The 26,151-nt window shown below is 37.9% G+C and overlaps 2 protein-coding genes across 3 annotated transcripts in view; both read right to left on the reverse strand.

The window, feature by feature from the left end:
• Positions 1-20,884, reverse strand: part of LOC306880052 (adhesion G protein-coupled receptor F5-like) — a 33,517-nt gene extending 12,633 nt beyond the window's left edge. Inside the window, exons 1-13 of the mRNA XM_079433329.1 lie at positions 20,661-20,884; positions 17,776-17,885; positions 17,459-17,507; positions 16,933-17,079; positions 16,640-16,786; positions 16,242-16,319; positions 15,867-15,923; positions 14,485-14,631; positions 14,191-14,337; positions 13,789-13,866; positions 1,340-1,486; positions 911-991; positions 510-590 (exon numbers count right to left, since the gene is read on the reverse strand). Coding sequence (XP_079289455.1) covers positions 510-590; positions 911-991; positions 1,340-1,486; positions 13,789-13,866; positions 14,191-14,337; positions 14,485-14,631; positions 15,867-15,923; positions 16,242-16,319; positions 16,640-16,786; positions 16,933-17,079; positions 17,459-17,507; positions 17,776-17,874 — 1,258 coding nt within the window. The 5' untranslated portion in view covers positions 17,875-17,885; positions 20,661-20,884. The remainder of the gene's footprint in view (positions 1-509; positions 591-910; positions 992-1,339; positions 1,487-13,788; positions 13,867-14,190; positions 14,338-14,484; positions 14,632-15,866; positions 15,924-16,241; positions 16,320-16,639; positions 16,787-16,932; positions 17,080-17,458; positions 17,508-17,775; positions 17,886-20,660) is intronic.
• A 1,401-nt stretch (positions 20,885-22,285) lies between these two features.
• Positions 22,286-26,151, reverse strand: part of LOC306880136 (tumor necrosis factor receptor superfamily member 21-like) — a 29,822-nt gene continuing 25,956 nt past the window's right edge. The window contains exons 6-7 of one of the 2 annotated variants that reach the window (XR_013785051.1): positions 24,662-25,235; positions 22,286-23,174 (exon numbers count right to left, since the gene is read on the reverse strand). Coding sequence is in view for 1 of the 2 variants with exons in the window: in XM_079433464.1 (XP_079289590.1) it covers positions 25,006-25,235 (230 nt within the window). In the remaining variant the exon portion in view is untranslated. Of the gene's footprint in view, positions 25,236-26,151 lie in introns of both variants that reach the window. The other variant, XM_079433464.1, reaches the window with a different exon arrangement.

Below are 26,151 nucleotides of genomic sequence, written 5' to 3' on the forward strand. Positions count from 1 at the left end.
TGTCGCCTCTTCATACCCGTATGTGCAGGGAGTGGCTCATGTATGCAAAGTCCACTAGACAAATTTCATTGGTGTATCGATGTATATGCCCTTTCCAATGAACATGTCAACACTCAGTAATCTCAGATAATGTAATCCATATATTTTAATCAAATCTGCTAACTTGTTTGAAGAACCAAATTAGCAAGAGATCTGTTATCATGATTAAAACATCTAGCTTTTGTCAAATCATCTCAGATGTCTTAAGCAAGGTATGAAAAACTGACCCATGGTTTGCTAATTTTTTTAAATTATTTTGTTATTCCAAAGTTTGTTTCATGTATATATTTAATAAAAGGACAGCTGTGTTTAGATCCTCATCTCAATGCTCTCTTTGTGGCAATACCATAGACTTAAGTGTGCAGTGAATGGATGGGTTTAAGGAAGAGTTCTCAATATTAATAATAATCTTCAGCATCTTCACATACAGTTGTTGTGCTGTATCTCAGATTTTGTTTTACTGGGCATACCTGTTGTTGAGGTTGTTCTTGTTGTTGAAGGTGTCGATGTTGATGTTGTTGTTATTGGTGGTGGTGATGGTACTGTTGGAACTGAAGAAAACTGACTTTAATTTTGACATGAAAATTGACTGTATCCTTTTGAAAATTAGAAAAATTATATTTAAAAAATCTCATAAACATAATTATGCAATCAAATGAATCACACCTATGCATGGAAAATATTTTCATTAATTTTTGTGACGCTATATCCTTCCCAACAAGAACATGAATAGTTTCGGTTTTAATTGGAACAGTTAGTATTTGGTCCACACACCAACAATGATATTATTACATGGATGGCGCTTTATTGGGACAATATCACCCTCCCTACAACTAGCCCTATACTTCCCAACTTGTTTTACTAGCCATACCTGTTGTTGTGTTTCTTGTTGTTGTTGGAGGTGTTGATGGTATTGTTATTGGTGGTGGTGTTGATGATGGTACTGTTGGAACTGAAAAAAATTGACATGACTTTGAAATGGACTTTACAGTTATACACTTTAGAGTTGATTGGTGCCGAACATGATGCAGGGCCCTTAAAAGTCAAGATATTGGGGAGAATGCCCCTGTATGAGTTTTTGTCTCATTTATATCATAGGATATCGTTAAGTAATATCACACGAACAATCTATCTAATATGTATTTCATGCTCAGCCAAATTTGATGAGCAGTTGTAATTAATTAGATTAAACATTTTAGAGAGTGAGAGAGAGACAGAGAGGGAGAGAAAGAGAGAGAGAGTACAGTAACTGGCATGTGAGCAAAACTTCACGTTATACAAATGTCTAAATAAAATGTACCTCTACATGTGTTATTGATGCTGATGCGGAGACCTGAGTTTGTTGCCGTGAATCCATCCAGACATGAGCAATTGTAACTTCCCATTACATTTGTGCAGTTGGCATTTGGACCACATACAGATGGGCTGAACAGACATTCATTTATATCTGGAAAGGGAATTATATTTAAGAACAATATCTTGAATATTTAGAATCATTTTTAATTACAGAAAAATATAGGAAAATTTGTTTGAAATGCAAATAAATCTGAAGATCAAGGAACACGGAGACAAGGACGTAAACTCAAATATGTCTTTAATGAAGACATAAGGACAAGGCAAGGCAGACATCAAACACCGGGGAGTAACGAGTAGACCAGACGAAATAACATTGAACAGACAGAACTATAAATACACCGCATAATGAGGCTAGACACGAATAAACTAATGATTACATCAGACAAGGACAGGAAACAAACCATTTAAGGGTTGTTTGCAATCACGTGATTCCGATGACACGCGAAATGCAGCTGGAGGGCAGGAAGTGATTTTTTCAATGGAAATCACTAGCAGAACCTCAAAATGCCTGTGTTTCGCGTTGTTTATGAATGCTTAAATCGGTCAAACCGAGAAAACACAAGGAGCTTTTATCGTGTACGAAAATATGTTGTTCATAAAGAAGGAAAAGTCAAGAAATTTACTGAAAAACGCAGGAAAGAGTGGCTTGTAAACCTGCGTCTGCGGTCAGGAGGAACCGATCAGATAATGCTCGTGTGCGCAAATGGTTAATATAACATAAAATCATATATTAATAAAGACATATATAAATAGATATGTGATACTTGTTGGTAACTCTCGTTAGCTTTTTAGGCTTACTAGATTAAGAGTCCAAAGATATTAATAAAGACACGACACATAAGACCTGTTCACACCGACTGTTTCTTTGTGTGTATTCTGTTCTCTGACTCCCAGGATACTTGAATACAGGGCACCACCTAGTGGTAAGAACCAGCATACATCGCATCTTCCTTTTTTTTTTTTTTTTTAAAGAACAACATTTATACACTACAATAAACTTCTTTCAAACCTTTGGTTTTGCAACTTACTTTAAATTTTTAACTCAATGTCATCTAACCAATTGACAGGCGTTAAACTCTCAAAAAATTACTTTACTACAGTCCTTAGAACTAGCATGAATAACGTTTTGGTGGCCTAACCATTCTGCCAGAACATGTCACTTTTACAGCCTCTTCTGCAACAACTTCAGGTGTTGAAGACAACAGTCCAGGTGTTGTTATTGGCAGTGACACTGGTATTGCAGACACCACATCTGGGACACAGTCATTTATCACTGGATCAAATGAATCCTGAATGTGTGAATTATGGAAATTTGTCTCTTTCATCTTGAGCAGGTGTTTTCGATTTCTTCTGTAAATTTCTCCATCCTGCGTTTGAACCAGGTATGACCTTGGCTTTTCATGCTTTTCCACCACGACAGCTGGCTGCCAGTGACTATCAGCTGTCAATCTCACCTTTTCTCCTTCCTTCAGAGCAGGTAAGTCTCTTGATCCTTGGCCTCTGTGACTTTCTTGAGCAGATTCTTAATGGTCTGTATAGCTCTTTCACCTTTCACCGTTCGACTGAGGATATCTGGGGCTTGAAGTTGAGTGTCTGAACTCCCATTTATCCCTGAAGTTTCTAAATTGTGCACTCATAAACTGTGGTCCGTTATCTGAGACAACTTCGTCCGGAATTCCATGTCTTGCGAAACTTCAATGCCGTTATCACATGTTGGCTTGTTGTCTGTGTTAATTTTGCAATTTCAGGAAATTTCGAGAAGTAGTCCACACATAGCAGGTAGTCTGCTTGGTTGAAGTGAAAGAGGTCAACTCCTACATTTGCCCACACTCTGTCTGGTAAGTCATGACTGACGAGAGGTTCTTTGGTGTTATTCCTGCTGAAGGTATTGCACACAGCACACTTTGACACCATATCTTCAATTTGTTTTCCCATTCCCAGCCAGAAGAGTACATATCTCGCTCTCTCTTTGCAATTCACCACTCCTAAATGAGCTTCGTGAATTTTCTTCAGCATTTCTGCTTGCAGGCTTTGCGGCACTACCAGTCTTGTATTTTTGAACAACAGTCCTTCTGAGAGGGTCAGTTCTTACTTGAAGGTCCAGTACCTCCTTATTGCAGGCGGCACACTTCTGATTTGTTTAGGCCATCCTGTTGTGACTACTGCCATCACCATCTGCAGTTCTTTATCTGCTACAGTAGCTTCCTTGACAGCTCTCAATTTCTCTTCCGACATGGGCAGACATTCTGACAATTGGTGTACTTCCAAGTCTCTGTCCAGTAGTTGTTCTGTTTGTTCCTCCAAGTAGGGTCTGCTAAGCGTATCTGCTATTTTCAACTCTTTTCCAGGTTTGTAGGTTACCTGCAAGTCATAGGGCTGGACTTTCATCAACATCCTCTGCAGACGTGGTGGGGCTTTCTGAAGAGGCTTTTTGAAAAGGGACTTTGAAAAGAGACTTTGCGAGGTATTGAACCATGCTAAGAAACCTCATTAAAGCAGATTTGTCTTGTGGTTTGGGCATCTCCACAATTGCTTTGATCTTGTCTTGGTCTGGCTTCAGACCTTCTCCACTTAGTACATGCCCGATGTACTTTATTTCATCCATTCTGATCTTGCACTTTTCCCGATTTAATTTAAAATTTATACTTTTTACTCTCACCACAAGCTTCCTAAGCCTTGCACATTATTCCACATTTTCTCCCCATACGAGTATATCATCCATGATATTTACAACTCCTTCCAGGTCTTCAAGCCTTTAAGCTATGCACTTCTGGAGCTGAGGATACTCCAAAAGGTAACCTCTTGAAACAGTATCTTCCGAAAGGTGTATTGAACGTGCAAAGCTTGGAACTTTCTTCATCTAACTGGATTTGCCAAAATCCATGGTTGTCGTCTAACACTGAGAAAACTTTTGCTTTTGGCATTTCACTCACGACTTCTTCAACTGTCTTGAGTGGAAAGTGTTCTCTTTTTATAGCTTTATTCAAGTCTTTTGGGTCAATGCAGATGCAAAGTTTGTTCAGCTTTACAGCAGTCACCATACTATTGGCCCAATTGGTTGGTTCTGTTTGTTTCTTGATGTTTCTTTATTTTGTCTTTTAGTGCTATCGGGACTTTTCTGGGTGGATGAATCACAGGTGCCATGGCTGGATCAATCTTGATGTGATGTACACCTGGTATGCACTCCAATCCGTTTAACACATCATCAAACTCCTTCAAGATGTCTGTGTTTTCTTCACAGTCTACTTTGTAGATTATTTTGACAAGTCCTAACTCTGTGCATGCTGATCTTCCCAGGATGGCAGGTGAGTCTTTCTCGATAACTTGGAACTCGATCTCAGCTTCATTGTTTTTAAACTGTCAGATGAGTTTTGTCGTACCCTTTGATTCCGTCTTATGGCCAGAATACGAAACTAACATACAGTTTGACTTGCACAGTGACACTGATTTCCCTGCAACTTCTAGAAAGTCTTTGTACGAGATTACGTTGCACTCTGCTCCCATATCCAAATTAAAAGAAAGTGCTTTTTTGTTCACTTTTAGTGTTTCTGTCCACTTGTCTTTCTTCAGCACCGTGGCATCAGTCACTTTATTAACTTGCATCTCGACTTTGTTTCCAGTCTGCTTCTCTTCGATAGCACCCACGAACAGTTCTGTTTGATCCTCTTGTTCAATCTCATGAACTTTCTACATTGAAAACCTTGTTTTGTCTTTCTGTTTTTGCGTTTTGCACATCCTGCCGAAGTGATTATTTTCTGCGACAGACCTTGCATATTTGTCCATATGCGGGACACTTCCTCGGCTCGTGGCTGTAAGCGGATCTAGTAACCGGTAGTAACCGCATCTCCGGCAACGTGAAGAAACGTAGCACACTTTATCTTGCCTGATTTCTCAGATGTTCCACTTGCCACGAGGTATAGCTCAAACTTCTGAATCCAAATTCTCCAGTTCTCTGCAGTGTTTCCTTCAAAAATTAATTAGTTTGGTGGTTTTAGCTGATCATTCTTTAACTTCTGACATCATGTGATATCTGTTGGTAACTCTCGTTAGCTGTTTAGGCTTACTAGATTAAGAGTCAAAAGATATTAAGAAAGACACAATACACAAACTCTTCACACCGACTGTGTTTCTTATTCTGATCATGTTCTGTTCTCTGACTCCCAGGATACTTTACTTACTTACTTTTACTTTTGTCATTTAGCAGACGCTTTTGTCCAAAGCTACTTACAAATAAGAAAAAGTAGCTAAAACTAAAAGTTACAACTCTATAAATACTATATACCCACATATTTAAGAAAATAAAGAAATTAAATAAAATTGACACATACATATAACAACATTTCAATACTAAACATATAAATGAAAAAACTAAAATAAAAAGCGATACTTCTATCCCTTGCTGGTGTCCCTGCCCGGTGGAGTCGCACGGTAGAGTTGATGGTCTTTACACTCTTCGGTCAGTCGCACGGTAGAGTTGATGGTCTTTACACTCTTCGGTCTTCAGAGGGCTTCACACGACGACTGCCGCGACCGCTGCCGCTGTATAATAACCTTTTTTATACCAATCCAACAAATCACCATTTCAATTCAGCTGGACCCACTTTCCTGTTTATCAACTAAAAATGGCAAGTGCACACACTGACAAGATACGCGATACAGTACGAGACCAAACGCGATTTCAGCACCTCTCAACACAGTAAACAAAATAAGCGTTTCCTAGCAACGGCAAAAGCGCTAAACACTGAGACAAGTAAATACACTTACGAGCTGATTTTAAACTTCCGCTGATAGACTGCTTCTCTTAAAGACTATTTAATTACACTGCCTTCTGCTGGCGCTTGAACCCACTTTCCTGTTTATCAACTAAAAATGGCCAAGCAAGTGCACACACTGACAAGATACGCGATACAGTACGAGACCAAATGCGATTTCAGCACCTCTCAACACAGTAAACATACTTGAATACAGGGCATCACCTAGTGGTAAGAACCAGGCTGTATCCGAAATCGCCCCCTATACCCTCATTCACTATTCCCTACATTAGTCCACTCATATAGTTCACTTGAAGGAGTGAATGAAAACGAGTGAGTGAATTCGGACACTGAATGCACCGGAAGAACTGCCGCTTTTGCATAGTTTGCTTCCTGTTAAATAATCATTTGAAACGGGCAGCTCCAATAGTAAGATTGAAGGATTTATCTTGAACTGTGTCACGGAAATTATGTATAAACCCTAATAGTCAATTTACAATTAATTTCGTACCTTTGTTGTATTCCACTGTATTACGCCATGAACGAGCACTTCTAAAATCAATGAATGGATGATTCAGCTGCGGGCGCCATCTTCTGGTGAGACGTGGGAATTGACTCGGCGCGCGACTCTCTCAGTGCATTCTGGGGATTCTCTAGCCGTTGAGTGTACATCAGTTGTACACTCGTTTTTGCGATGCATTGTGGGATTGAATGAGTGCACTCGAGAACATCCACTAAGGTTTCGAACACCACTTAAAATGGCCGTCCCCTCAAATAGTGCACTATTTGAGGGTATAGGGGGCGATTTCGGATACAGCCCCAGTTTACATCACAAGATACAAGGTGACACAGTCAATTCACTCAATGCTAAACGCCACACATGGACATTCATAAACAACGCAAAACACAGGCATCTTGAGTTTCTGCTACTGATTCCTAAGGGGAAAAATCTCTTCCTGCCCTCCAGCTGCATTGTTCTGTGGTTTCAGGAGTAACACTTCTACAACAGATAAGCTCCAATATATCTACATTTCTGAAGGAAGCTGCTGACAGAAATGTGGGAAACATAGTAAGCTGAGAAAGATTAAATAACTAAACTTTTGTAACTTTTTTAACAATCGCTTCATATGCATTTTTCACTACATATTTGCCTATATCATCATGCATTTGTTACACTTCTTTATTAAAGTTATTTTAAGAAGGTTTTGACATCCAAACATGAGTGAGTGATGTTAAAATGTATTTTATTTCTGTGATCAAAGCTGAATTTTCAGCATCATTACTCTTCAGTTTTACATGATTATTCAGAAATCATTCTAATATGCTGATTTGCTGATCAGGAAATATTGCTGATTCGTATTTTGTTTTTTGTGTGTGTGTGTGTTTTCAGGATTCCTTGATGAACATAAAGTTGAAAATGAACCGTGTTTATTTAAAACAAATATTTACTCTCACTTCTCATCAATTTAATGCATCTTACTAAATAAAAATATGAATTTCTTAAAACACCACTGACTCACTGTATTGTACACTACCATTTAAAGGTCTGGAGTCTATTTAACAATAAATCCTGAAAAACAAAATCAGTTTACACTAAAATGTTTATCAGCACATCTGTTTTTTATATTGATAATAATCAGACATGTTTCTTGAACAGCAAATCAACATATCAGAATTATTTTTGAAGGATCATGTGACACTGAAGACTGGTAATGATGCTGAAAATTCAGATTTGATCACAGCAATAAATTACAATTTTAACATATTCAAATAACAGAAACAGTTCTCTTGAACTGTAATATCATTTCACAATGTTTTACTGTTTTTTTACTACAAGAAATGGAGCTGTGGTGAGTATAAGAGACTTCTTTCAAAGATGCAAAAAATCCTACTGACCCCAGACTTTTGAACAGTTGTGTAAATTACAGTTATGATATTCCTCCCACTTCAATAATTATGTGGCATATGTAGACTGTCTGTTCCCTGAATACTGAGGACAAATAAATAAAATAAAATAAATAAAATCTGATTGCGATTTAACCAAATTATAGCAAAGTAAGCTAAATAATGTCACAAAACTCTGGACTATTGATAGTACCCAGAATATCAAAGTCCAGTAAAGGAGGCCAAGCTTTTTCACATTTTACTCTTAAACTCTCGAATAGCCTTCTGATGTTTGGAGCTAAATCTAGATTAAAAATACATCTTTTAGCCAAGCATTCACATATCACATCTCATAACTTTGTACTCTATAATAAATGCACATGATCGTCTTGTGCCTGAAATAATATGAACAGCATCTATGCTAATCCTCCTTTTGTTTTCCTGTTTCTCTCTCAGGTTGCCCATCCCAATGTTACTACAGCTTGGATCCAGCTTCACTTGTGGTGACTTCAGATGATGCCCACACTCATGAAGACTCCAGACGATGGCAACTATAAATAAACATACCAACCTGACAAATATTATGTATTGTAATCATTGCCTTAAAGCTGGGGTACTCAACAGGCGTCTCACGGGCCGCTCACGGGTCTGCATTAATTTTGTGGCCCACGTCATGCTGAAGATTAATGTATGTTTATTACAATTTGCGCTCAAAATATTAGGCAGTTCGATTTTTTTTTATTAAATGTATACAAATCGCAGTAGTAAAAGCTGCTCAATTTCTGCGAGCGATGTGACTAACCTGCAATTAAACAGCAACACACTGCACGCCCCAACTTAAAAGACAAGCGTTGTCCAACAAAAGAGGACATTTAATAACATGATTCTACATCAGTCGAGTGAAATAACTTCATTTTGTGAGCTGATGTGCGGTTTTTGTCACAGAACGAGGCAGATAATATATTCTATACGGTAATAAAGACAATGCTAATCGACATAGCATTATAAATATACTTTATTATTGTGAAAATACCAAAGATGGCTTGAAGAACACAGATAAACTATATATTGTTGTGTCGTATCTTTAATGTCGTATTGGCTACTGTTGGATATTTAAATAAATAGAACAGATTCTATCACCCATGCAAACCCTAATCACACACAGTGACATTCAAATCTACGTTCGTGCTGCCGCTGATCCAAAGAGAGCAGTTTACGTATATGAAACATCTTTACAAAGTCTTTTTTATCGTAATTTTTGTGTTACAGACATTCAAATAATCACAGAAGTACTGGAATAAAAGTTTTAAGTTCGGATATAAACACTGCTGTCTACAAAAGCGATCAAAATAGAATAAATCACCTAAATGAAAGTGAGGATGCTTCAAATAAATAGTGTCAATTACAACATAATACCAGCAGGTAAAATGAGATTTGGCCAAAAAAAAACTTTGATTCATTCAGGAATGAAACAAGTTTAGTCTTTGAGCAAGTCATGAAGTTGTGAGTTATGAATCATTTGTTTAACTTTTTTAATCAATTAGTTGAATATTGTATGCTATAAATAGACTGTAAAAATAAAGTATTGATAAAATATAGTTAATATAAATATGAAAAATAATACTACTTTCTAAAGAAATGTGTGAACTGTTTGCTCAAGAATGTTTTTAGTTTTAGCATTTTGAGTTTGTTCAATATGCTTTTTTTTTGCATCAATATAGACATTTTTTTGTTCCAGATTTTTACTCTTTAAAAAATATAGGCCATATATATATCATATATATTCATGCTCCGTGTTATTTTAAATAGGACAAGGACAAGCAAGACTTGGATAAGGAATAAACTATTTCTAAATCAGTAAATCTGCAAATATTGTCTTATAAAGTCTGATGAAGCAAATTGTAATTTGTGGCCCTTCGCATTTTATGTAGTTTAAATGCGGCCCGCTTTGCCTCTGAACTTGAGTACCCCTGCCTTAAAGCATACGTTGAGTGATTTTCAACCCACTTTGTATTGTTACTATGGTAACATGTGAACAACAATGTTTAATCTTTCTCTGAGTTCCATGAAATATCCCCATTTATTTGTCAGCCAAATAATGTTTTGCATTATCCAAACATTTATTTACATATTACAGACTTTGTGACTGTATAAAGTGGATTTAAATTGACCGAACTTACCCTTTAATGTTTGTCCGTTTAACTGAACATGACTTTGAACACATAACTTATTTTATCTTAGCGTTATTGACATATAGACATTAATTTGTTGCCAGAAGATGCTCCCCATTGAGCTACAGTCACCATGGGCTGTTTAAAGGATTTGTTATATATTTTTTTGTAACCTTGAAACATGCATTTTTTTTAAGCTGCTTTGATTGTGAAAAGCATTGTACCCTTACAATAGTTAACCATATTTTTACTATGGTAAAACTAGTAATCATAACTGTAGTAATCTAAGGCAGAGCTCTGGAGAGCGGAGAACTTAACTCTCAGCATGAGAGGGAACTCAGATGCTCAGAAGGGAGCGGCATGCTCATAGGTGACCCTCTATAGTGAGGGGAGCAATGCTAGCTCTACCAAGGCAGAGCTCTGGTGAGCGGAGAACTTAGCTCCCAGCATGAGAGGGAACTCAGACGCTCAGAAGGGAGCGGCATGCTTAGAGATGACCCTCTTAAATTGAGGGGAGCAATGCCAGCTCGACCAATAAGGAGAGCTCGGCAGGGAGCAGCATGCTCATAGGTGACCCTCTATAGTGAGGGGAGCAATGCTAGCTCGACCAACAAGGACAGCAACCTGACAGGGAGGCAGAGAGGAGCCTAACAACCTGAAGTTGCTGCTCAACTGAGCTCCAGAGGGATCAGGACCCAGTGAGAGGAGTCCTCAGACCCTCGACCGGGAGTGGCAAGCTCAAAAGTAACCTTTAGGTGAGGAGAGCATTGCCAGGCCTGACCAACAGGGTAACTCAACAGGGAGGCAGCAAGCGACCAACTTCCTGGTGTCACTGCCACAGAGCTCATAAAGAACCTCCCGCAGTGAGGTTTTGGAGCACTGCCATGTTCTGAGCGGTCCTTACGACACAAACTGGGAACAGGAGGTGCATAGATAGCTCTCGCAATGAGGGGAGCACACCCTAGCTCGACCAGAAGGCAGTGCCAGAATAAAAGGACAGTCCAGCAGCACCCAAAGGGAGACTGTCATCTGTTAGTAGGTGAACGTAATCCTACACTCTCCATCTTGATAGAGAGCATAGACCAACGGGTTAGACAAAAACCATACATGTCTGAAAAGCTATCGCTCCTCAGAGCTAAAGCACTCAGGAAGGGTTTCCGCAGAAACACCTCTCACTCGTACCTCCGGGAAAGCAGTGTACTCAAGCCCACTCCACGGAGGGGTGATTCACTGGTTCGACCGTAAGGACAGTGTAACTCAAATCTCAGGAAGCCTATCGATGCGAGACACGAGTAGCGCATCCTGGCTGGGGCAGCTTCTCGAGGCAAACACCCAGCCAGGAGCTCAGGGAGCACAACACGAAGCAATAATCTCCTAAAAAGGCTCAGCCTGAATGAAGGACCCGCAAGTCCTGGGTTGCAGCGCTATACTGGGACCTGAAGGCCAAGGAGGCTCCCGCAGAAGCCTGGCGACTTGGCTGCATGATCCAGCAAGCATGAGGCCAAACATGTAGGCCATCATCCAGGCTGGATCTAGTACTGACAGGTGAGACCATATCCACAGGATCGAGAGGGCTCCCGGAGTGCAGTATAATGTGGTTAGAACATGTTATAAATCATCTGTCCAATAACTGCAGACAGATACCCACATCATAATTCCTTACTGATAGGGAAGATTTCCCGTCAGGTCCTTTGCCTGTTCTGCCCATGAACTGCGAATCGCGGGCAATGGGCAGATAATTCTCACTGCACTCGCAACGTGCAGCATGTATTCAGTTCCCAGGGAAGCTAAACATGCTCCGCCCACGCGCTAGATTACATCCGAATCAAGAGAGAACGGAGCCGTCACTGCGAATGCATCACTATTCTAGCGAGAGGCGAACACACTCGTGAAGACACGGGTATTACAATTGGGTAAAAAGTGAAGCACTCACCTTCCCTTTTTCTCAGTAGTCCCGAGAATGCATCACGATGAGCAACTCCCTCGAGAGCTGAATGTGCTTGCTCTTCACCACACACACACACCCCGCGAGCCATGTAAAACTGTGAGTATCAGAGCAAAGCCTCGGGCCCCAAATTTTTTACGCCTCTAGGGCCAGGCTTCGGGACAATTTCCACGTCATAGTTCAGACACGGGCCGGGCCGGGCCTCGGGCCTGTTTTGGGTTTCTCCTTATTTTTATATTGTAGACATCCATAGATTAGTGATGAAAAAAATTGCCTCGCTGGTAGAAACAACACGAGACCGTGCCGCGACTGAGAGCAGCTCGATGGTGTTTAGTGTCCCGCAGCAGCAGCGTGCTCAGGTGACTTCAGCGCAGCTGAAGAGTTCTGCGTTCAAATGCACGCAATAGTCTAAAGCTTGCTGCAAAACCCCAGCAAACATAACGATGAATGTGTCTGCGGGAAATAATTTACTAATAAACTAATGTTTTCTGAGTCCGTGTCGCAAGAATGAAGTTGCTGATCCTGACTCGCCGTCTCCTCATTAGATGCGCCTTTAGAGAGAAATGCATCTTTATTGATTATGATTTAAGATTATAATAAAATAGTTTTTGTTTGAATTGTTTTTATTTCGTTAAGTGATAATTTAAAGCTTTCTATAGATATATTTATCATGTCTGTGAGGCATGTATTCGCTCAGCTTCGGTTCATTTTTGTGAAGCGCTCCTGTTCAAGATGGCAGAAAGTGCATCATGTTTGTTTTCTTTGTTTTATAAAATAACTACCTTTTGTTGGTATTGTGAGTGCACACAAATACAAGACCCTTTACAGGTCCGAATGATGTATTACTCTTACCTTTATAAAAAAACAAAAACAATGACGGCGTAGGCTATTTTAATTTGTTTCCACTGAAAACAATCCAAGTGTTTGCTCTGGTGCCTCCATGTCCTACAGAGCGCGCTTTAGCTTCCACTCTCCGCACAAACTTACATATAGGCTAGTGCACATTATTATTATAGCGCAGGTTTAACATTTAAACATTATTATATACTTGAACTGTTTTAGTATATCTATAGATTTTATTTTAGGCAAGTCGTGATGATATGAGAAGGGTAAATTGATCAAACATAGGCTATGATCAGCTGGCCACTTGGTCGTTACTTTAAAAAAACAAAAACCTATAGGCTATTTAACGAACAAAAATGCTTCAAATGTTTTTCCAAATTTTTGTTTTAAAAAAACAAAACGAAATATAATTATTTTGCCATTACACACAAAACTGAACTATTTTAATAGCCGAAACAGTAGTATAAACTGTTTTAGGAGAAGGGGAAAAAAAAGACGGGCTCGGGTCGGACTCGGGCCGGTAATTCTGATAAACTGTCGGACATAGGCCGGGCTAGGGCCTGAGCGTCTCGGGCCAGGGCCGGGCTAGGGCCTAAATTTGAGGCCCGTGCAGGGATCTAATTGTCGTGATTAGATATATGCTTCAAGACACCGGTCACGGCGAGGCATTCCCCATAGCGACCCCTAGAGGACGCAGTTCGACGTTCCCTCGAAAGGGAACTCGATACTAATAATAATCTTCAGCATCTTCACATACAGTTGTTGTGCTGTATCTCAGATTTTGTTTTACTAGCCATACCTGTTGTTGTGTTTCTTGTTGTTGGAGGTGTTGATGGTATTGTTATTGGTGGTGGTGTTGATGATGGTACAGTTGGAACTGAAAAAAATTGACATGACTTTGAAATGGACTTTACAGTTATACACTTTACAGTTGATTGGTGCCGAACATGATGCAGGGCCCTTAAAATTCAAGATATTGGGGAGAATGCCCCAGTATGAATTTGTCTCATTTATATCATAGGATATCGTTAAGCAATATCACACGAACAATCTATCTAATATGTATTTCATGCTCAGCCAAATTTGATGAGCAATTGGAATTAATTGGATAAAAAATTTGAAAGAGCACGAGAGAGAGAGAGTACAGTAACTGGCATGTGAGCAAAACTTCATGTTATACAAATGTCTAAATAAAATATACCTCTACATGTGTTATTAATGCTGATGGGGAGACTTGAGCTTGTTACAGTGAATCCATCCAGACATGAACAATTGTAACTTCCCATTACATTTGTGCAGTTGGCATTTGGACCACATACAGATGGACCAAATTCACATTCATTTATATCTGGAAAGTAAATAACACATTTTAGAACAATATCTCAATATTTAAATAATTGTCTTATTAGAACAAATAATGTAATTAAAAAAAAAAAAGATGCTTTTAAGTTAACAAATTAAATGAAAAAACTTAATGCAAATAAATGAATCATACCTGTGCATGAGTTACTGCTATTAATAGTTTCATTCGTGTTTGTAATGTTATATCCTTCCCAACAAGAGCATGAATAGTTTCCGTTGTGATTGGAACAGCTAGCATTCGGCCCACACACCAATGAGGAGTTGCCACATGCATTATTATCTGAAATAAAACAAATGATAAAAACATGGCTGCTGACAAGATTAAAATATCCAGTCTGAAAGCATCCATAAAGCTGTCACGGAACAGCGAAGAAGCGCCGTGAAAAAGACGGAGTCAGGGTCCAAGTGCAGGGAAGGTGCTCTTTAATTGAAACAAAAATGCCAACACGGCAAAAAACAAAGTAGGACTGGGATACAAAAACGGCAACACAGTGCATGTATCCCAGACCCGAGTAGACACTAGAAACCAAAAACACATTCACAAATAACAATTATCAAATAACGCAACCAGGCAGAGTGGTGGGAGAGGGGAGACTAAGGCCGTTTCTCAATACCAAGTTCGCAGAGTCTGGACTTCCGTCCTTTCGAGTTTGGACTTGTCAAGTTCGACTCAGAAGAACGAACTCTCGAGGACGGGAGGACGAACTGAATTCTGGGTTATGGCCCGTATCAAGTCCGCACAAGTCACCTCTCGATGCATCCTCGGTAAAAGGGGCGGATCAAGAACACATCCGGGGAATTGAACTGGACTTGGCTAGATGTGAACTTTGAATTGGAACAGTACTTGGGCAGCGACTGATGACGTTTCACAAGTCCACAAGAACACAAGTACAGACAAGTACGCATATTGAGAAACGGCCTAAATAGTCTGTGGCAATGGGGAACAGCTGCGGGTGTCGTGAGTGTAATAATGATGCGGCAGGTGTGAGTGATGTGGCAGGTGTATTTGGTTATGGGAAATGAGTCCGGGAGGATGGGAGATGGCGGCCTCCTGTGGCGACAGGGAGAAGTGCCGGACCTGGACTCATGACAAAAGCATGACAGCTTTAGATCATGCAGGACAAATACAAACTGACTGTTCAGATATTCAGCTATCAATTTTAACAAAAAGACAAATCAAATATATATATATATATATATATATTATTGAAGGTCAGAGTATGCATATGTAACAGGAGCATTGTTTTTGCACAATATCTGATTTTGCTGATCGCTACAGTTTTGGATACATTCACTTCAACAACATAATGTATTTCTCTGGATCGGTGAAGACATAATGTGATTTTAATAATACAAGAGTATAGGCCTTTACTCTTTAAATAAACAATAACAAGTGACCCCTAGAGGACGCAGTTCGAAGTTCCCTCGAAAGGGAACTCAATACTAATAATAATCTTCAGCATCTTCACATACAGTTGTTGTGCTGTTTCTCAGATGTTGTTTTACTTGGCATACCTGTTGTTGAGGTTGTTCTTGTTGTTGGAGGTGTTGATGAGGATGGCACTGTTGGAACTGAAGAAAACTGACTTTAATTTTGACATGAAAATTGACTGTATTCTTTTGAAAATTAGAAAAAGGATATTTAAAAAATCTCAAACATAAATATGCAAACAAATGAATCACACCTATGCATGGAAAATATTTTCATTCATTTTTGTGACGTTATATCCTTCCCAACAAGAACATGAATAGTTTCTGTTTTAATTGGAACAGTTAGTATTCGGTCCACACACCAACAATGAAATTATTACATGGATGGCACTTTATTAGGACAATAACACCCTCCCTACAACTAGCCCTATACTTCCCAACTTGTTTTACTAGCCATACCTGTTGTTGTGTTTCTTGTTGTTGGAGGTGTTGATGGTATTGTTATTGGTGGTGGTGTTGATGATGGTACTGTTGGAACTGAAAAAAATTGACATGACTTTGAAATGGACTTTACAGTTATACACTTTACAGTTGATTGGTGCCGAACATGATGCAGGGCCCTTAAAATTCAAGATATTGGGGAGAATGCCCCAGTATGAATTTGTCTCATTTATATCATAGGATATCGTTAAGTAATATCACACGAACAATCTATCTAATATGTATTTCATGCTCAGCCAAATTTGATGAGCAGTTGTAATTAATTGGATAAAAAATTTGAGCACGAGAGAGAGAGAGTACAGTAACTGGCATGTGAGCAAAACTTCATGTTATACAAATGTCTAAATAAAATATACCTCTACATGTGTTATTAATGCTGATGGGGAGACTTGAGCTTGTTTCAGTGAATCCATCCAGACATGAACAATTGTAACTTCCCATTTCATTTGTGCAGTTGGCATTGGGACCACATACAGATGGACCAAATTCACATTCATTTATATCTGGAAAGTAAATAACACATTTTAGAACAATATCTCAATATTTAAATAATTGTCTTATTAGAACAAATAATGTAATTAAAAAAAAAAAGATGCTTTTAAGTTAACAAATTAAATGAAAAAACTTGATGCAAATAAATGAATCACACCTGTGCATGAGTTACTGCTATTAATAGTTTCATTCGTGTTTGTAATGTTATATCCTTCCCAACAAGAGCATGAATAGTTTCCGTTGTGATTGGAACAGCTAGCATTCGGCCCACACACCAATGAGGAGTTGCCACATGCATTATTATCTGAAATAAAACAAATGATAAAAACATGGCTGCTGACAAGATTAAAATGTCCAGTCTGACAGCATATATATATATATTATTGAAGGTCAGAGTATGCATATGTAATAGGAGCATTGTTTTTGCACAAGATCTGATTTTGCTGATCGCTACAGTTTTGGATACATTCACTTCAACAACATAATGTATTTCTCTGGATCGGTGAAGACATAATGTGATTTTAATAATACAAGAGTATAGGCCTTTACTCTTTAAATAAACAATAACAAGCCACTCTAAACAAATGGCCTATTATTTAAAATAACTGATCCTTATTTTTATACAGATAACATAAAACAATTATTAGGACATTTTATTTAGAGGACAAAACTGTGAATCAGACCTGCACTTCTTCGTCTTATATGATGCGCTGATCCATCTGTGAAGCTAAACTAGATTAATATAAAAAGAAAAAGGTTTTCAGACTTAGAAATGTTTCTCATGTCTTCTCACACTAATTCCAAAAGTATTTATTTACATAAAAACATGTATGACATGACCCAATAGTGTTATGGGATCAATGTTGCGTACTGCATATCTTATATGTAATAAAAGTCATATATTAAATATAATTTTAAAAACACAGAAATGTTCATCATTCAATTTTTTTTACAATTTTCATTGATGTATGATAAAATTGATAAAACATCCTTTCCTTACCTGCGAATCCAAACTTATTCCTGAATAATCGATCATTTCCACAACACATACATGGGTCAGTAGGATAGTCACTGCAATTCCTAATAGGTGTTTTAACATTCTCCCTGAAACTGAGAAATTATACATTTTCCTAAATTGTACTCATTGTTAGACAAACCAATCAGCCAAGTCTCATCAGCCCAATTTACCCAACCATCAAACACATTTTCTGAGATTACATTCACTGTACCACTGTCTCACAGACCTCAAATGTTAGTATGGATGTCAAAAACCATAACTATAATGACATGCTACTTAAAAAATACTTTGTTGTGTACCTCAACAAGTTATAACAAAATTATTTTTTTGCAAATCATTAGCTAATAATTCATTAAACAAGTAAAGCAATCTTTTGATGCTGATCAACTGCCAACAAAAAACGCAATAAAATATAATATCAAATATATAGTATCGATTTGTCATGAGTCGGGTTTGATTCTAGTTCTCTTTTCCTTTCTATTTCTTGCTCTGCTTCCTAGACTCGCACTGATTGGGACAGCACCTGTTTCCTTTTGATGTTGATTTGCTTCTCTATTTCTCTCTGTGTGTTACTAGACTTCTTTGTCAGATTATTGTGCTTCGTAGTCTTTCTGCCAGCTCTCTTTCTATTGACTACCGTTACTCTGTTGTGTTTTGTCAAGAACAGTCCTGTCTAGTGTCTGATCTGATCTCTGCCCAGTCTCTCAGTTGCCTGCGGCCAGTGGTTTGTTTGCCTCCGGACTGTACAGCCTTCTGTGGAAGTTGCCGCTCGCCACTCCGGCCGGGACCGGACTCCCTCTCAAGTCAAGTCTGCTTCTATGTTCCAGTTATCTCCTGAATTATTTTCCAGTTCCATGTATATGCCTGATCCGGCTAGTGAACAACAGACTGCCTGAGATCGTTTTGTGGACTCTCTGTTTGTGGATTCTCTGTTTGACTTGCCTTTGCCTCTGGGTCCCTTTGTGTTGTGACACAATTATGCTTAAAATATACTGCAGGGTTTCTAACAAAAGTATGTGTAGTTTTTGTACCTTCACTGGCCATGTTTCGCATTCAAGGTAAATTACTTCAAATTCACTTTAGCGTATTTGTTCAGACAGTGGATTTTCTTTTATTTATCCAGACATCCTGGATTTCTTTGTAAAACATAAAATTCTGTCATATAATAACCAATATATAACCAAATGTCATACACAGGCATGATACTGTTACACATATACATAGACCTATATAAGTATTAACGAGCTAATTTAATTAATTAGTTATGGGGGGAAAATAATATTAATTAATAATTATTAACGCATTTAAGGCACCCGCGAGGTGACGCGGGTTGCACAACAAGGTATTGGTGCAAAAATGCCCCTGTATGAGTTTTTGTCTCATATTTATATAATATATAAGATATCGTTAAGTATTTTCACATGAGCAACGAGTTCAGTATCACACAAGTGCTTGTCCCGAATAACACAAGTGCAAACGTTAGGTAGGCTATATTGATTTTTCAACAGTTCAATAAATAAGAAGTTAATATTATCTTATATTTTAGACACAAAAATGTATATTTTTGCTCAATTTGCCAAAAAAAAAAAATGTTTCCTATAAAGCAACAGCAGAATGATTTGAACTAATGAATGATTAATTGCTACCCGATCTCATGAGTATAAATAGTAGGCTAGGCTACGCCAAATAAAAACGAAAACTTGTGGTATTAATACGCAAAAATGGACTTTGGCGTGCATATGCTACGAAATGGGTAGAGTTATGGGGTAGATGCGTATCATATGTGCATATCATATGCATGCCAACAAATTTCATATCATATGCACGGCGCGTGTCATACTGTATATAGCCTACGTCAAAATTCATTTTTGCGTATCAATACCAAGAGTTTTAATTTTTATTTTGGCGTGCTATTTATACGCATTTTCATGAGACCTGTTCTGTGGATCTGTCATTTTACATTCACATACATAACATAGGCCTAACTGTCGCGTTTGTTCTGACCAAAATAAAAATGTAAATGTTTTAAAATAAATCACGTTTCTAATGTTTATTTTTAAAGATTGAACCGTAAGATCAGATAAAGAAAAGAAGTGCAATTTACCTGACTGACCGCAGCAAAACAGGGAAAAAACAACAAGAAATCTTTATTCCTACAGATATTGTAGTTAAATTATTATCACTTCAGCATATTTCGCCACTTTAAAAGCCATGCGATATTTAGGCTTACAAGCACGGGTTACTGGCTCTCCGCAACTAGAGGTTACCTGGTTTTGACAGCAGGCGATTCTGCAAATGTTAACAGTTTAGAACTTTACAGATGAACTCAGCCATAGATGACAAGTTTAAATTCAAGCTAAGAACAAAGTTACACCCACACAGCCCATAGCAGCTGTTTAGAGACGTGACATCACACTGATGTCTCATTTTTGTTCATTTTTAACCTTACAAAGTTATATGTTGCAGTTTAAAAATATAATATTCCATATTATTAAAAAACACATTAAAGGGACAATAACAATTCTGTCATTATTTGCTCACCCTTATGGTGTTTAAAACCTGTCATCTTTCTTTTGAGGAAAATAAAAGAAGATATTTTGAAGAAAATATATATTGTTTTGTACATATTTTATCTTCTATACATAAAGTATACACACATGCATATGGCCTATATGGCCTATGCATATGTAAAATCCTTTTAATGCACGGCTAGCCGTTGATTATCCCTTATATATGCCTACACACACATGCAGCTTTGATAAGCAATAAGAGACTTCTTTAAAAAAATCTTTCTGATTTCTTACTTTAGAGCAATATTGTGTATATACACACACACGTGACATTCTAAACAAATTTAGTATTCTTACCTTGCTTCTAGGAGAAAAAAAATAGCTGATATGATGCTCTGAACTATGACGTAATCTGTTAAAAATGATTATCCTCCTACAGAACACATGCCTGATTGGAATAATACAATTGCAAGTATTCTTTCTGCTAAGATTTCAGACTGCTTAATACCTAATTAAAAAGTATAGTCTGTTTTGATAAGAAGATGACAGCAAATGTAACATGAGAAAGACAAGTGACAAGTGAAGAAAACTGACAAGTGATTCAGTTCCTGACTGATTGCATTCCTGTGTGCGTGTGTGTGTGTGTGCGTGTGTGTGTGTGTGTGTGTGTGTGTGTGTGTGTTTTCCAGGGTTGTTAAGGTTACAAGTGAAGATTTCAAGAAGCTGATACTCCAGGCAGGTTTTTTTTTTTTTTTAACTCAAAATGTTCCTGGTTTTTACATGAATATATTTAGGATAGCTACTTTATTCCTGTTATACACAATATCATATCAGCTACAGTATGTGTAATAATAGCGTATAACCATCGTAATAAAATATCTAGTTTTTTTATATATATTCTTTTTGAATTCCTGTGAGCTTGAGCATACACTGTCTTTTTCAGATTAAATTAAAATAAGAATGAAAAGGACATGCAACATATCAGCAACACGGCTTGTACATATCAGACAGCCATTATCATGATAATAGGCATATTCCTCTCATGTGATAAGGGACAAATGTGCCTAAAATTACCAGAAAAACTTCTTATGAGATTAGTGGATAAAATGACTTGCACTCTTAAAAATAAAGGTGCTTCAAAATGTTCTTCACAGCGATGCCATAGAAGAACCATTTTTAGTTCCACAAAGAACCATTCAGTCTAAGGTTCTTCAAAGAATATTTCTTTCTTAGCTTTTTATAATCTGGAGAACCTTCTTACGCCACAAAGAACATTTTGTGAAACAGAAAGGTTCTTCGGATGTTAAAGGTGTTTTATGGTGTTTATAAGTGAAAAGGTTTCAAGTATATATTATGTATGGACATAATCATCATACAAATCTGAATTTGCCTCCCATCTAAGGCAGATGCAGAGAAACGTTCACAAAAGAACCCGACTGTAAGTGCATTAAAGGGGTCATATAATACGATTTCACCTTTTTAACTTTTGTTAGTGTGTAATGTAGCTGTGTGAGCATAAACAACATCTACAAAGTTACGGAGCTCAAAGTTCAATGCAAAGGGAGAAATGGTCTTTTAGAGAAGAGGAAGAAAACTAGGGGTGCACGTATAAATCTATTGGGCTTAACCACCATAAAAAAGCTGACTTGCTGAGAAAAGCAGGTGGAAAATATTAAAAATGCCTTTTCAGGTCAAAGTAAAATAAGAATGAGGAAGGACACGGTTATATGTTTCATATCAGCCAATGACGGTTTCATGTCAGATAGTTATCATGCATCTGATAGGCTTACCGGAGACTGATAGATAAAAAAAATATTTCCTCCTAAGGAAACCATGTTCATTAAAATGTGCATGTCTCCACAAACTTGAACTTCAAGCACTTTTATGTCAATCAGAAATGAGTGCAGCTCATGGACAAAACAAAAATGAAAGCTCAGGATAAACTATTTATAAAAAATACCACATGAAAACAACCACATGTTATGACAAAAAAAAAAAACTTTAATCTGTTGATTTCCCAGGTTACATGATCATTACAATAATAATACATGTCTTGGTTACATGTGTTACATTTTAAAACAGCCCATTAGAATACATATTAGCTTTCCACTCCATGATTCTGTCCTTGTTTGTTTCCAAACAGCTCATCTGACACTCTTCCTGAGATCCAGGAGAGTCAATACAGCTGCTGTTTCATCTTGACCCACGTTTGAATTTTTTTTAAAGTTCAGCAGTGAAAATGACCATAAACACCCTGTTACTGCGATACAATCGACCACTATCCCATAGAGTTTCTAGCACCAGAGTGACTTGATTTAACAGATTTTAACAGAGACATTCTCTCTGTACTACATATCATCATCTGCAATATCAATACTGAAATGCTACATTTAAATGTTGTGAAATAGACTTTTTTTGGTGGTACTCTAGCCTGAGTGAAATTACTTGGCGATCATACTTGCTTCTTGTCCTCTTTTACTGGAAAAGCACATGGGAATGGAGCTTTTGAGAGTTGTATAGTGAATGCACATAAAACACAGTCATGATTTGTATCATAACCAGTTGGAATGATTTTCAATGCCCTAGAAATCATATAAAACCCCAAATTAGTATCTAAAAAAAGCTACAGTGGTATTACTTGAGAACATACAAAAGAACAAACAAAGGGAACAAAAATACTTTGCTCATTAGGATGCGTTAATCTGTAAGTAGTACTAAAAAAACATTTTAACATAACATCAAAAGGACTAAATGCTTGATTTAACAATTTACAAAATCGATTCATAAATTATGTTATATACAGTGGGGCAAATAAGTATTTGATACACTGCCGATTTTTCAAGTTTTCCCACTTACAAAGAATGGAGAGATCTGTAATTTTCATCGTAGGAACACCTCAACTGTGAGAGACAGAATATTTAAAAAAATCCAGAAAATCACAATGTATGATTTTTGAATAATTCATTTCCATTTTATTGCATGAAATAAGTATTTGATCACCTACCAAGCAGCAAGAATTCTGGCTCTCACAGACCTGTTAGTTTGTCTTTAAGAAGCCCTCCTATCCTCCACTTATTACCTGTATTAATTGCACCTGTTTGAACTCATTACCTGTATAAAAGACACCTGTTCACACACTCAATCAATCAATCAGACTCCAACCTCTCCACTATGGGCAAGACCAAAGAGCTGTCTAAGGACACTAGGGACAAAATTGTAGACCTGCACAAGGCTGGGATGGGCTACAGGACAATAGGCAAACGGCTTGAGAAGGCAACAACTGTTGGCGCAATTATTAGAAAATAAAAGAAATTCAAGATGACTGTCAATCTCCCTGGACTGAGGCTCCATGCAAGATCTTGCCTCGTGGAGTATCAATGATCCTGAGAAATGTGAGGGATCAGCCTAAAACTACACGAGAGGACCTGGTCAATGACCTGAAGAGAGCTGGGACCACAGTCTCAACGGTTACATTAGTAACACACTACACCGTCATGGATTAAAATCCTGCAGCGCGCGCAAGGTCCCCCTGCTTAAGCCAGCACATGTCCAGGCCCATCTGAAGTTTGCCAAAGACCATCTGGATGATCCAGAGGAGGCATGGGAGAAGTTCATGTGGTCAAATGAGACCAAAATATAACTTTTAGGTATAAACTCCACTCGCCGTGTTTGGAGGAAGAAGGATGAGTACAATCCCAAGAACACCATCCCAACCGTGAAGCATGGGGGTGGAAACATCATGCTTTGGGGGTGCTTTTCTGCAAAGGGGACAGGATGACTGCACCGTATTGAGGGGAGGATGGATGGGGCCATGTTTCGCGAGATTTTGGGCAACAACCTCCTTCCCTCAGTAAGAGCACTGAAGATGGGTCGTGGCTGGGTCTTCCTGCATGACAATGACCCCAAACACACAGCAAGGGCAACTAAGGAGTGGCTCCGTAAGAAGCATTTCAAGGTCCTGGAGTGGCCTATAGCCAGTCTCCAGACCTGAACCCAATAGAAAATCTATGGAGGGAGCTGAAACTCCGTGTTGCCCAGCAACAGCCCCACAACCTGAAAGATCTGGAGAAGACCTGTATGGAGGAGTGGGCCAAAATCCCTGCTGCAGTGTGTGCAAACCTGGTTAAGAACTACAGGAAACGTCTGACCTCTGTAATTGTAAAGGTTTCTGTACCAAATATAAAGTTCTATTTTTCTATTGCATCAAATACTTATTTCATGCAATAAAATGGAAATTAATTATTCAAAAATCACACAATGTGATTTTCTGGATTTTATTTTTATATTTTGTCTCTCACAGTTGAGGTGTACCTACGATGAAAATTACAGATCTCTCCATTCTTTGTAAGTAGGAAAACTTGAAAAATCGGCAGTGTATCAAATACTTATTTGCCCCACTGTAGCTTTGAGTTAGACATCATGCTGAGGTGTGTGCAAGAATATGCTGCATGTTAGAGAGGTTATAGTATTGACACCAGCTGTATCCAGTCAAGAGCTCACAAACAAGAGAACGCTTCACCCACGCTCTGTGAATTCTAGCACAAGGAGCGGCTTTGATTGCAGATAAACTCCTGTCTGAGCATTCCAGAGGTTTTAATATTACGTGCATGTCACCGAATGACACAATGGAACGGAGTGAGTGCACATCTGTGTGCCCGTTACTTTGTTTCTGTAGCTGACAATAGTGAGATGTTGTAAAGATCTACAGAAGGTCAGGCAAGTGGCTGTAGACTGAGTCGAGCAGCGTCTGGCTTGCTTCTTGACTCTTCACCCCTGCTATCTCGAACAAGCGGTCCAGCTTGTCCTCTGCCATCGGGGTCTCCTCAATAACATGGAGCTCCTCAGGGTTGAGAATGTGCAACATATCGTCAAAGATGGGCTGCAGGTCACAGGGGTCCAGACGCACCTGCCGCAGCACCGTGTCCTTTTTCTCTGCGGGACAGAAGATTGAGTGTTGTCATTAATAAAACAAACATTGTAGGATTTATTATTCATTATAGTCTTATTAGCCAAATACTAAAAGAAGAGTGCAAATTTTTAAGAAAAGTTTCATATTTAATAGGAGATGGTGTAATGATAAATCACAGCTCAAGAACAAAAAACTAGCATTTCTTATGATTGTTTGTATATTTTAACAGTGGGACATAAAGCATCCACAAGGAGGCAACATATTTGCTTTTACCACATTAAAAGTGCAAACACTCTAGTTTGGGCAAACCTGTTTAAATCTTTCCCTGAACAATGTAGGACACTTAACTGTCATTTCAAATTTTATCTTATTACTTTATTTATTAATTATGAGAACAGAATATTTATATTAATAAGACTAAATCTTTTAAAATATACACATTTATTGTTATGTATTAAGATTTCAACATTTTACTAATATAAAATAAAATTACTAAATTGTATTTAATACATGATCAATACATAAGTATTAAAGGGTCTAGCAATCAAAAAGTTAACATTTCTAGATTGAAATTATTGAATTATTTGAAATGGTTGAACATACAATGCAGAAACATAAAGCATCCACAAGGGGGCGATATATAAGATATTACTACAGTACCTTTCACCACACGAACGGTGCAAAAACAATTCAATTTGAATTTAATCACACATTCATTAGTTGAAATGATTAAATTATGAGAACAGAACAAAATATTAATATTAAAAAAATATTAATAAACATTATTAAAATCTATTTCACTCAAGGGGCAATGAATCACATTCTAATCTGTCTATCTATCTATCTATCTATCTATCTATCTATCTATCTATCTATCTATCTATCTATCTATCTATCTATCTATCTATCTATCTATCTATCTATCGCAATTAAAAAGGT

This window comes from Barbus barbus, assembly GCF_936440315.1.
Source record: "Barbus barbus genome assembly, chromosome: 14".
NCBI classification, from domain to species: Eukaryota; Metazoa; Chordata; class Actinopteri; order Cypriniformes; family Cyprinidae; genus Barbus; species Barbus barbus.